The 12,634-nt window shown below is 37.1% G+C and overlaps 1 protein-coding gene across 3 annotated transcripts in view; it reads left to right on the top strand.

Annotated features, from left to right (window-relative positions):
* Window positions 1-9,928, top strand: part of UGGT2 (UDP-glucose glycoprotein glucosyltransferase 2) — a 90,517-nt gene extending 80,589 nt beyond the window's left edge. For 2 of the 3 annotated variants that reach the window (XM_063336471.1, XM_063336481.1), the window contains 6 exons: window positions 110-292; window positions 1,522-1,682; window positions 1,987-2,101; window positions 5,709-5,825; window positions 7,130-7,274; window positions 8,130-9,928. In XM_063336471.1, coding sequence (XP_063192541.1) covers window positions 110-292; window positions 1,522-1,682; window positions 1,987-2,101; window positions 5,709-5,825; window positions 7,130-7,274; window positions 8,130-8,152 — 744 coding nt within the window. In that variant the 3' untranslated portion in view covers window positions 8,153-9,928. Of the gene's footprint in view, window positions 1-109; window positions 293-1,521; window positions 1,683-1,986; window positions 2,102-5,708; window positions 5,826-7,129; window positions 7,275-8,129 lie in introns of those variants that run through there. The other variant, XM_063336491.1, reaches the window with a different exon arrangement.
* Window positions 9,929-12,634: the final 2,706 nt, after the last annotated feature.

The raw sequence follows: 12,634 nt of genomic DNA, 5'->3' as shown, positions 1-12,634 counted from the left end.
AGTAAGGCCAACACAGCTGCAACTGTGTTGCAACATTCCCTCTTTTTCCTTTTGAGTCCTTTTGTGTCCCGTACCTGTGCAACTAATAGTTTTTTGGTTCTTCTTCTAGGATGTTATTCCTCACATGGCTAAAAAGTATGGCTTCAAGTATGAGTTAGTACAGTATAAGTGGCCCCGTTGGCTTTATCAACAGACAGAAAAACAAAGAATTATCTGGGGCTACAAAATTCTTTTTTTGGATGTTCTTTTCCCTTTGGCTGTGGATAAAATAATATTTGTCGATGCTGACCAGGTAAGGCAAAAATAATGCTGTATAAATGTATGAGGAATTCATTTTGGTTTAAATTGATCCGGTTTCATTCTCTGTGGCCATTTTATTCAGATGTTGGTCCCGTAAGACTATTGCAGTTGTACAAGTAGAACCAGTGGTGGTGCAGAAAGCGAAATGCAATAATTTTACTTTTAGTCATGTAGAAATTAAGAGCCTCACTGCGCTGAGTTTGCCCGAAATTGTCTGTGGAGCGAGAAAGGCACCTGGAGGGGTCTGTGTGACCTTAAAGGCGCATTTCACCTAAGGTATATTTGAGTGATTCAGTCTCTGGGCTGATTGTGAGAGGACTTCTCCACTATGGACGGAGTCTGAGACGATTCGTTTAGAGCATTTGAACAACTTCTAGATGGCTGAATTTTTTCAATATTAATCCTCTCACTGTTTTCCTTAAATTTGTATGCAGTCTCTCACTCGGAAATGAATATTATATGGTATACTGAAAGGTCACATGCTGTCTCAAACAGATGAGACACTGAAGAGTCCATCCTGTGGTTATTAAAAACTTCAGAACAAATATTACGTATCTGGGGCCTTTTCCAAAGCTTCAGAATAAATTAAATTTAAGTGTAGCAATGCAGACTGCAACTTTTATAATTTCATCTGGATACAGTAGTAATACTGGTTGTCTGTCCTAACTGCTTACTGTAAGGATTTCTCTATACAGAGAAACAGCTAAAACTTTTTTTTTTTTACTGCTGATAAATTAGAGTAGTGGGATTTGATGGAAGAATGATTGATTAGTAAATAAAGGACATCTGTAAAATGTCCTCATAACCCATTTTTAAAAGTACTTTACTCCTAGATACGAAGATTTTTTAAATGATGCAATAATTTTGAAGTGCCCAAGTTAGGTAACAAAAAGGAAGGACTTTTTTAGAAGGGAGATGCTCAGTAGATTTTGAAAGCTCTATACTCCTGCACGAAGGCATTTAGTATTGGTCAGCCAGAAACACTGGTCTATGAAATAAAAATACTTTGCTTGTTTTATTTAATTTATACTTTTTTTTCCTTGAACAATAATTTGGTAAATATCATTCCAGTGGAATACTTCATACTGCACCATTGCAGTGTCGCAGTTTGTTTGAGTTTTTTTTTTAATTAAAATTTGGGAAGCTTGCTGCAATAAATGTCCTCATATGCACACCTCAAAGAGAGTATTAAATCATAAAAATAAAGACTTTTTTATTTAGATTGTGAGAAGTGACCTAAAAGAACTCAGAGATCTGGATCTAAATGGAGCTCCCTATGGATACACACCTTTCTGTGACAGCCGTAAAGAAATGGATGGGTACCGTTTCTGGAAATCGGGATACTGGGCATCGCATCTTGGGAAAAGGAAATACCATATTAGGTGGGATAACCCCTTACATATTTTTGTGCAGTTTGTGGATTTGATTAAATTCTGGGTCTTGGTGTTGATCGCTGAGGCATTCAAAAGCAATTGCCCTATAGTCGTTCTCAGTAAGAGGTGAATAAGGCGTGAATTCTGATGACATACTGATTTCACTTCTTGTGTTGTAGCTTCAGGCACTTAATTAAAAAAAAATATATTCCTTTAGGATGGGAACAGGTTTTGGTTTCTTGTTATTTTCATTAATATTACCAAAAAGGAGGTGAAACTCCACAAAACTGAGTTCTTTTGTTCATATTTTTAGTGCCTTATATGTTGTGGATCTGAAGAAGTTCAGGAAGATTGCAGCAGGAGATAGGCTTCGGGGCCAGTACCAGGCACTTAGTCAAGATCCCAACAGTCTGTCAAATCTAGATCAGGTATATATGGCTTTAAGCAATTTGGTTTTTATTTTCTTTAACTTTCTCAATATGCGTGGAGTTATTTTGTATCTCGATGTGTATGTTATATAATTCTGAAACCGTTTGCCCCTTCCTGCTGTTTTAGCACATTTTCAGGTGTGCAGATGAGCACAGTTCATAAAACTGAACATTAAATGATGATTACCTTAAATAATTATTTAATATGAAAAAATGAGGAGAAAACAGCATAGGGGACGCTGTCCTTTATTTGTAGTTTTTCTATGTGCATTTGTGTTTTTCTAATGATAATCCTATATTCTGATAATGGTAATTATATTCTTATATTATTATATTCTTACTCGTTGCTGTACACGGTCACCTTGGGGTGACAGTATCTTCATTTATATAACTCCACCAATTTTTAAAGCTAGGAGGGGTAAGTCAGGGTGCAAGTCACAAGCATGTAAGTATATTCCCAGATGTACAGAACATACTTAAATTTATTATTTTCTTCTGTAGTAGAGTTTCTTTAACTCAGTAGAAGATTGATAATACATCTCATCTGCTTTCTGCCTGAGTAGATAATACTTTATGTCTCTCTTTGGAAGAATTTCATAAGGCTTCATAAGCATGATTGTCCCTGCTTTTGTAATTTTTCTTTTGGAAATTACTGAACCACAAAAGGTTTTTACCTGCCTGTGGCAGTAAGGGATCCCACAGTAGCAAACCCCACATCTCTCAGTGTCTGCACTCCACCCCCTTTCTCTGCAAGTGAGTTCCTCTCGCTTACCTATGTACATTATTGCCACTTGCATTTTATCCAGAAATAAAACTAAGTATTGAAAATAGCAGTTCTTATGACGCTGGAAGAAAAGTGGAAATACAGCTACACTACAAACTCGAACTAGACTGGACACAGGGAGTCGGAGCAGCCTGAAGCTGTAACTGTTAAGAGGAAAAGACTTGATGTAACAGCAAGAGTCAGATTTTACCTCTCTCTTCTGGAAAACAGAACAAAGTGTTGGCCCTGTGTCACACACTTAGAGAGGCCTGATGTGATAGAGCTGTATGTTTTTCAAACATAGTCTTACCCAGATGGACAAGGTGTCTTTCAGAAAGACCTTTAAGATTCAGAAGCTGGTTACAGCATCATGATGCTGCTTTTTTTTTCAGAAATGGTACTTAGTTTAATCTAATGTTCTCAAAATATTTATAACATATTTCTTTCCATTTTAAGGTGTTTATGTTTTCGATTACAGCATTAATTCATGACAGCATATATCTCTTACAAGTCTGTTGGATCCAATCAAAAGCCATTAAGTGTCAGCTGCCCTTCCCTCAGCACATCGGTGCTGAGAGCAGATTTTAAGGTAGTTACATCTTGGCAGAATGGAATTGGAATTACTTAGGAAAGGGAAATATTTCAAAGTAATATTTTTGTAGTAATCTGCTTTCTGACTGTATTGATAGGAATCATCTTCTGTCTTCATTGTTACTACTTACACCAAACACAGCAACATTCCTAGAAATACAAACCACAGTCCAATATATTTTACAAGGGTCCCGCAGAGTTTTTGTCTACTGATAAGTATGCATTATGATAATTTTTTTCTTTTTATTTTAAATGTCTGATTGGAGTGCTCACTGCCCTTCTCAAAGATGCAGCAATCTCAGCTCTTTGCTCATCTGCCGCACTGATGCCTTCACGGGTAGTAGTTAAGGTTAACATAAACCACAAAATAGAGGTAGAGAGAGTGGAAAAAAAAAAAAGTAATTTTAAATGCCAAGAAGAGTAAGTAAAGAACTCCTAGGGAGAAAAATCACACATGATAAAAACTAGACTTCCAGTACAGTGCATTTAATTGTACTTTTTAAAGGAGAAGCATGGAAACGTCTATGTATAGGTGACAAAACAAATACTTGACAAGTATTTATACTAATAGCCATTCACTAAAAATGATTAACCGTCTTGTTCTTTACTTAAAGAATAAAAATCAGCAGAAAGGAATGTAAGACATTCTTTTATTAAGAGTCAATGTTTTTATATTTTTAAATTGAGGTTTTATTTTCTAATAAAGATATTGCTGTAGAGGAGTTCCCCTTTAAAACTGTGTAGCTTATCTGACTGAATGTGAAAACAGTTGTACTGTAAATCAAATTGAAGAACAACTTTTACATGTTGTTTGTGAAAGTCTAGAAGACTTTCATTTCAGCAGTTTACATATTTTGGATGAACAAGAATTTTGGCCCTGGCAGTAAAAACAATCTGTTCTTACCCTCGTTAATTTATTTTTCTGATTCATGAATATTTCCTTTGATCTTCTAGATGTATTTTAGTGGGTTTGAGGATAAAACACTTAGAAGAAAGGATAAGCAACTTTTTGTTTAGATTATTTTTTTTATTTTCTTCTATTTACTATAAATCCTGGAACTAGCAGCTGTCTTTCTACTTTTTACTCCATATAACAAGTTGTAAATTCACAACTTTGACTTTCTAAATGAAATCACAATTCCTGAGTTACTACTGTAACCCTCAGAGACACGCAACAGAAAACCAGTCTCTTTTCTCTTGAAATTGAGATGGTGATAAATCATTTATTTTACCTTTCAAAAATTAATAGAATTGAAGTTTTTAAAACACAAAGCATTTAAATCAATGTTTTGATTTAAATAGACTCTCGGTCTACTTAGATTTGATGTAATTTTCCCACACTAATATCTATATTTGAATTAAATTATATGCCTTTCATAATGCAGCTATATGTGCTATTCTGTCACATTTAGCAATGTGAATTGGCAAAATAAGAACTAACTAATACTTATTTCAGTACTGACATTGATTTTATTTTTTTTTTTTTTAAGTATAATGTAGGAGTTGCACGTGTGAAGGAGCTTACGAATGGATCTACCAATTACACCTGCTATTTTTAACTGTGGCCAGAGTACCTGCAGCAGCGTATGATGGCCTGAGGGTTTTCTCATCTGTAAATGCTGTTCCCTGCATTCAGCAAGATACTAATTCAGAGTTTTCATGATGAGAGTACTTGACTATATACTAAAGGTTAAAAAAAAAAAAAAAAAAAAAAAAAGAAGTAAAGAAGATAGCCAGAATAGCAGTTTAATGTCTTTTTCTTTTCATGCTCCTGTTTCTGGAATTCATTTTCCTAGAAGTCGTCTAAATTTAGAGTCATGGCATAATCCCGGATTATATGTTTTTGAGCGTTTTTGTGAATTTGAGGAATGGAAAGATGGTTAAGTTTTGCTTTAATAATTTCACACAGTCTAATTCTGCGTAGTGGTATTTATGGTCTGACATGCAGTATCTGAACCACAAGTAGTTCAGACAGTAGTATTGCTTAGGTCAAGCTAAGGAAGGACAGATGTAAGTATAAGAAAAAAATTGCTTGAGAAATGAGGTGGAATTGGCCATCAAAGTGAGCGTGACTGAGTTTTCAAGCTACCTGAAAAAGAACTAGGTGAGCACTTAGAAGGAAACGTAAGAAGGAAATGTAAGAACAATTTGCAGAAAAGGTACTAGGCAAAGCTATTCTACTCTTAAGTAGTTGCTTGATAACCAGTTACATTAAATTCAATGCTAATTTATGATTTTACAACATTTGTACAGGATCTTCCCAATAATATGATTCATCAAGTAGCCATTAAGTCTCTTCCTCAGGAGTGGCTTTGGTGTGAAACCTGGTGTGACGATGAATCCAAGAAAAAGGCTAAAACAATAGATCTGGTGAGTTGATTTTGAGTTTAATTAGTGTTATAGATTAAAAACTCTGCTGTCATTTCTGTGGCTTTTGAGATATGCGTACGTGATGTCACGGAGGCGGCCTCGCTGCCGGCACAGGAACACCACTTCCCTCCCCTCGCAGTACAGCAACTTTTTGCCTTTCCTCTGAGACCTCTCCCGCTCGCTCTCTACCCAGTTTGCTTATATTAAAGCTGAAAACTGTACCCCAAAATTAAATGTCGCTAGCTGTAACTGGACAGGATTGGGGCTTTTTAAAGCAGCATCTGTATTTTCCTTATCTTTTTTTCCCTATTCAGCCAGGTTAGTGGAACTCTGATGATGAAGTACTGTTAACTGTCTGAGTATTTATTGTGTGCTGCTCTTGCACTCCCTACAAAGAAGGTTCCCCCAGAGCCCTCTGTGGAGAGGAGTTAATATTATCATGGTTTGCTCTGTCCATTTCATCGCTATAAACGGGAGATAAAGCAGAGCTTGAAAAGTGTAATTCTGAGGAGACTGTCCATATTTAGAAAGAAGAAAGTGTCTCTGGGCATTGAAACAGAGAGAGAAAACGTTCTTCTCTGTCATTATTGCTCCCATCCCATTTTTTCCCCATTCTTGTTTTTCTGACAATGCACATGCTCTGTAAGTGATACTTCAGAGACGTAATTCTGAAGACAGACAGACAGGTGGAATCTGCTGGGAATATTCAGTATATAAATAGTTTTGTTTTCTTTGTGCCTTTACAGATGTTAAAATAAGCTTTTTTTTGGTGCATTAAAGATGGGTGCTCTATTGAAGAAAGACTGAAATTAAGTTACTAGACTGTCTTTCAGTCCCCATTATCATGTATCACTTTTTATTATCATTTCCATTTATGTTATTTTATGGCAGTAATCGATACATTTTCTAGACGCCACTAGAGGAAGCATCACAAACTTAATACAAAACATACCAGATTCAGTTTCAATATACTCATGTATATCTTGTATCTCCCTGTGTCACTTTGTCTAAATCTTAGTAGTCTTGCGCCAGCCGTGCTTTTGCTCTCCGTATAGTCAGCAGCACATGGAAAAATACGAGTATTTACAATAAAATGTTTTGAGTTATTTAAACAGGATTTATTTACAATTTGGTTTGTGTGACTATTATTATTTTTTTTAATTATTAATATCAAGGTAACTGACCTTGCACACCGTCCTTCGGTGAAATTGTAAATGCTGACAAAACTATTTTAGGTAAGTTCCTTCGAAAGGTGATGTTTTCACACTTGCTTTGTTTACATCTAGTATCTTTTAAACTTTCAGTGCAACAATCCCCAAACCAAAGAACCAAAATTAAAGGCTGCGGCCCGGATAGTTCCCGAATGGGTTGACTATGACTCTGAGATACGAAAGTTAATCCAGCAAATTGAAAAAGAGAAGAAAAATCTAACATCGTTCTTTCAAAAAGGTAATTTTCATGCATATTCTATCCGTTAGCTTTTAAAAAAATAACCATTTATATAGTTGAAATTCAGATTGGAGGCAGTATTAGTGTAATTTTTCCAGCTCTCAGAGCAATTGTGTGGGGTTTGAGAGTCGTGGGATGCTTCTTTACACAGGAGTTACACTAAGAGGATAAAATCTTTAGTTTCATGCCAGAATCTAAGAGAAAATGTAGTGGTGGACCTCAAACACAACCAACTGTTCCAAGTCATTTGAGCTGCAAATATTAAATAAAGCACATTAGCTTAGACCTCACTTAGAGAATCTAAAGCTGATGTCTATTAAACAGTAGGTAACTGAGTCTCTATTAATTTTTCTCTGCATCTCGCACTTTGGGCTTATCAACGTGGGGCCTTTTCGCACCAGACTAAATGGTCGTTTAGTTTACAAATAGATTTTCATGGTGGTTTCGTTTTTTACTAAAATTGTTTTAAACTGAGTTAGTTAGATAGCATGAGAAAAAAACCCTCACTCCTATAGGATTTCCAATACGACTTGACTTCTTGGAGTAATGTGAAACACAAAAAAAATAGTGATCTCAGGTCTCAAGGTTGAAGAAAACACTTAGCAGATAAGTATTTAAAAGTCATGTGTCAAGGAACAGATTCACTTTTTGTTATAAAGAATTCTTAGTAGTTTTTATAGTTTGTGAAAGCTTATGGGTCAACTTTTAGCGAGGCTCTAAAAATGAAGTTCATGTTGTTGAACTGACTGACTAACAGGAAACAAAGTAAAGGGCTTTCTCCACATTTTACAAAACTAGTTATTAGGTCTGCGTATAACTGGGTTTTATAATTACTTTTTTTTCCTTTGGTTACAGGGCTTAAGCACGACGAGCTTTAGCACAGCCTGTAAACAGCAATGGTGACAGCTCAGTAGTCTTCTGGGAAAGACCGAGTGGAAGTTACGAATGTTACTTTGGCACCATTTGGGATATTCCATAATGGGAGGTCAAATATTTTATAACTTATAGTGTTATTTAAAATGTTTTAAATGAAATACGAAACCAGAAGAGAATCCACGGGTACTTGATTTTTTTTTTTTTTTTTTTTAACCAGCGCAGAGTAGCTTTCCTAATTTCATTGGTTTTCTTTTCCTTTGCTAAAAGACAGTTTGCCCAGAGGATTTTTAGGGTATAAAGAACGATGTGCTCAACTCTTCAGAGATGTGTTGTGCCCATCTGGGGGAGGACACACACATTAAAGGTGTACATGAAAACCGTTTTGTGCATATTAAATGCATTAAGCTACTGTATTTAAATATAAAGAATTTTGGTTATATGTCCATAGTTTTGTCCCTGGAGAAATGCTGAGGTCACAGGAAAAAATGTCAGCGTAGCAAAAATTAGACATAAAAAACCACCTCATGTAATTCAGACCACACCAATCTAAGTCAACTTGGAAGCTTACTAAAGCAAGAAATGTCACTTTTCTTTTTTTCTTTTTTTTTATGCAGGATTGCTGCACTCTTACTAATTTAAAAAAAAAAAAAATCACTTTTGATTCTTAGGCTCCTTTTGGTCATTTAATAGTATGTTATAAAATTCCATTATATTTTTTGGTTAAGATGATTTTCCAACCAGCATACATTGCACCAGAAGGTCGGTACCTGAAAGCGGTTTCCACTCGGTTTTCATTATCATCATTCTGTTTAGAATTTAAAAGAAAATAATAAAATACGTGAGTAATTTTGACTATAAGTGGTGTCTCCTGTAATTTTCTAAATATGTACACACAAAACCATTGCTTTAATGGGCTACTGACATTTTGATCCCCCAAAAAATTGCAGTGCAAAGTTCTTGCAATACATATTTGAAAATAGGGGATTTATTTCTTAAACTGAAATCTAGTGCCTTAAATACATACTCTGTTGTTTAGACTGTGCTGGTTTCAAAATAGGGTGGATGTGACCACAAATCCTTGTAAGAACAGCTTAACACAGTCTTTCAGTCTAAATGCTTGAAATTATAAAAGATGAGGTAATTTGCACTAAGTGTGTGAATCCACGACGAGTTACGTATATTTCCATACCAGCAAATAATTGAATAAATAATAAGAAAAATGAAGCATGTGTTGTATGTACTGTCGTCATCCTCAGGTGTTGGTTATTTAAAATTTCTTACTGTAAAGAGCAGGTATTTAAAATCATGCTTTGCTGATTTTTTTCAAGTCTTAGTAGTACGAGACGTGTGAATTTTTTTTACAGCTTTTTATATTTTTTTGGTTTATGACCTTTATGCATTTTGAACACTTTTAACGTGTCACATATGGATTTTAAAAAGTCTGTTGTGGGCATTTGCTTTGTATGAAGTACCCAACGAAGCGTTGCGTGTGTAACCCAATAGCAATAATAATTAAATCCTGATGGCGGTTGGCTTTAGCTAGCCCCTGTCACTGCAATGTCTGGTTTGTTAACGCCTGTTCTCTAACATCGTTCCTTAAGGAGATCAGGCAGCAACTCGAACATATGTGAACAGAGAACTTCTTTAAGTTGGTATTTTGCTACCATAGAGATGGACTTATAATGGACTTGTAGTAATGGTGCGTATACATCTGCTGAATTCAATGCATAACAGTGAAACAACTGATACTCCATATCAGAGAAAAAAAAAAACATTATTCAACTGCTTGCTGCCTTTTCCCCCTTTTTTCCCCTTCCTTCCTTTCCCCTTCCTTCCTTTCCCCTTCCTTCCTTTCCCCTTCCTTCCTTTCCCCTTCCTTCCTTTCCCCTTCCTTCCTTTCCCCTTCCTTCCTTCCTTCCTTTCCCCTTCCTTCCTTTCCCCTTCCTTCCTTCCTTCCTTTCCCCTTCCTTCCTTTCCCCTTCCTTCCTTTCCCCTTCCTTCCTTTCCCCTTCCTTCCTTTCCCCTTCCTTCCTTTCCCCTTCCTTCCTTTCCCCTTCCTTCCTTTCCCCTTCCTTCCTTTCCCCTTCCTTCCTTTCCCCTTCCTTCCTTTCCCCTTCCTTCCTTTCCCCTTCCTTCCTTTCCCCTTCCTTCCTTTCCCCTTCCTTCCTTTCCCCTTCCTTCCTTTCCCCTTCCTTCCTTTCCCCTTCCTTCCTTTCCCCTTCCTTCCTTTCCCCTTCCTTCCTTTCCCCTTCCTTCCTTTCCCCTTCCTTCCTTTCCCCTTCCTTCCTTTCCCCTTCCTTCCTTTCCCCTTCCTTCCTTCCTTTCCCCCTTTTTTCCCTTTCTTTTTTTTTAAGCTTATACTTCCATCCTGATGCTTTACTCTGCAGCAGCATTTCACATTGATCTGCCTTGGAATTGGGATTTCATGCTTGAAGCATACATTGGAAAACTGGTTTGTTTTGGTTTTTTTATTTAAACCAGAAGTTAAAAGCTTTTATCTTTAAGAATCCTTAGTTCTCATTATTTGTAATTATCTGTGTGGGAAATTTCTGTTATGCAGTATAAAAAGCATATAATTTATGCACTGATTTCTTGTTCATTTTACTTGTAGCATCCTGTTCTTTTTTGAAATTGGATTACTTCTACAGGCTTCAAAAAAGAAATAGTTCTTTAAATACTGTTTCCTTTAGATCACTTAAATGATTAGAATATAATGTTTAGAAATGTAATTTGCTGGAGATATTTTGAAGATTTAGAAGGTTTCATGCCATTTTCTACCGTGTTGTATGTATTTGTAAAAAAAAAAAAGTTTTACAGCATTTCTTTTTCCTGCATAATAATTTTTTTCAAGGAAAGCTCTTTTTTGAGATATATATTGGTTTATAAAACAAAGAAGGTCCAGCAAATATATTCGCTACTTTTCAAAGATCTCCTTAAAGCAGCACTTTGAATCATTAGCATATCATTATATTTTTAATACCAAACCAATTGCTTGTGTATGTTGTACAAAATATTAAAAGTTGCCACTGGAGAAAATCGTTATTTTTCTGTTCACCTATGTCGTGTTATACAATAACTGGGTTAATAGATCCGAGGCAAAAAAACCTGCAGCAAGTCCTCCGATGGCTTTAATCTGAAGAAAGTCTCTGTGCTGGGAAGCAGCAAGTTCAAAGTCAGGCGTTTGCTGTAGGGAGGGACCGTAGAGAGGCGAAGAGTTTATCTCTAGTTTCCAATCCGTGTGCTCCGCCCTGTGAAAGGGAAGAAAGCGCATCCTGGGTTATAGGAGTGTTACCGAAACCTGGTTCAAATCAGTAAATAGGTAAAGTAATATTTGACTCTTAAAAGGAAGAGCTTATACAATTTATATTCATGTTACTATTACCGTGTCTTTTCTCAGCTTGCTCTTCGTGATATCAACGTGCAAGTTTAGCAGAAAATGAACAAGCGAGACATTAGTGCAGTACTGTGGGCAAGCCCGAGCTTTAGTAGCGAAGGTATTTCTCAGTAAGGTTCCTTTTAACCTTTTTTCTAAATAAAGTGCTTGCCTTCACACCCAGACTTCACAGAATCATAGAATACCAGGTTGGAAGGGACCTCAAGGATCATCTGGTCCAACCTGTGTCATCTAGCCAGGACGGCCCAGCACCCTGTCCAGCTGAAACTTAAAAGTGTCCAGTGTTGGGGAATCCACCACTTCCCTGGGGAGATTATTCCAGTGGCTGATTGTTCTCATTGTGAAAAATTGTTCTCATTATGAAAAATTGTCCTCTTGTGTCCAACCAGAATCTCCCCAGGAGTAACTTGTACCAGTCTTTTCCATGTGACTCCTTGTAAAAAGGGAGTCTCCATCTTCTTTGTAGCCACCCTTTAAACACTGGAAAGTGATGATAAGGTTTCCCCTAAGCCTTCTTTTCTTAAGGCTGGACAAATCCAGTTCTCCCAGCCTTTCCTCATATGGCAGGCTTCCCCCTCCTTGGTCATCTTTGTGGCCCTTCTCTGGACCCTCTCCACATCTTTTTTGTATAGGAAGGACCAAAACTGAACACAGTATTCCAGGGGTGGCCTGACACGTGCTGAATAGAGTGGGATAATAATTCCTTTCCTCTGCTGGTGATGCCCTTGTTAATACAGCCCAGCATCCTGGTGGCTTTGCCGCAGCAGCACACTGTTCACTCTTATTGAGCTTGTTGCCCACCAGGACAGTCAGGTCCCTTTCCACAGAGCTGCTCCCCAGCTGGGTAGATCCCAGCCTGTGCTGCACTCCTGGATTATGAGTTCCTTGTCCTCCTTGACCTTCATAAGGTTCTTGTTAGCCCACTCTTCCAGCCTATCCAGGTCGTCCTGCAGGGTGGTTCTGCCTTCCAAAATGTCCACTTCCCCACTCAGTTGGGCATAATCAGCAAACTTCATCAGGGTACACTTGATCCCGTCATCCAGATCACTTATGAAGCTGGGCCCAATGCGGATCCCTGGGGGACCCCACC

The sequence above is a fragment of the Chroicocephalus ridibundus genome, chromosome 1 (genome assembly GCF_963924245.1).
Source record: "Chroicocephalus ridibundus chromosome 1, bChrRid1.1, whole genome shotgun sequence".
NCBI lineage: Eukaryota > Metazoa > Chordata > Aves > Charadriiformes > Laridae > Chroicocephalus > Chroicocephalus ridibundus.
The sequence above is the reverse complement of the archived record's forward strand: the minus strand, read 5'-3'. Positions and strand labels throughout refer to the sequence as shown.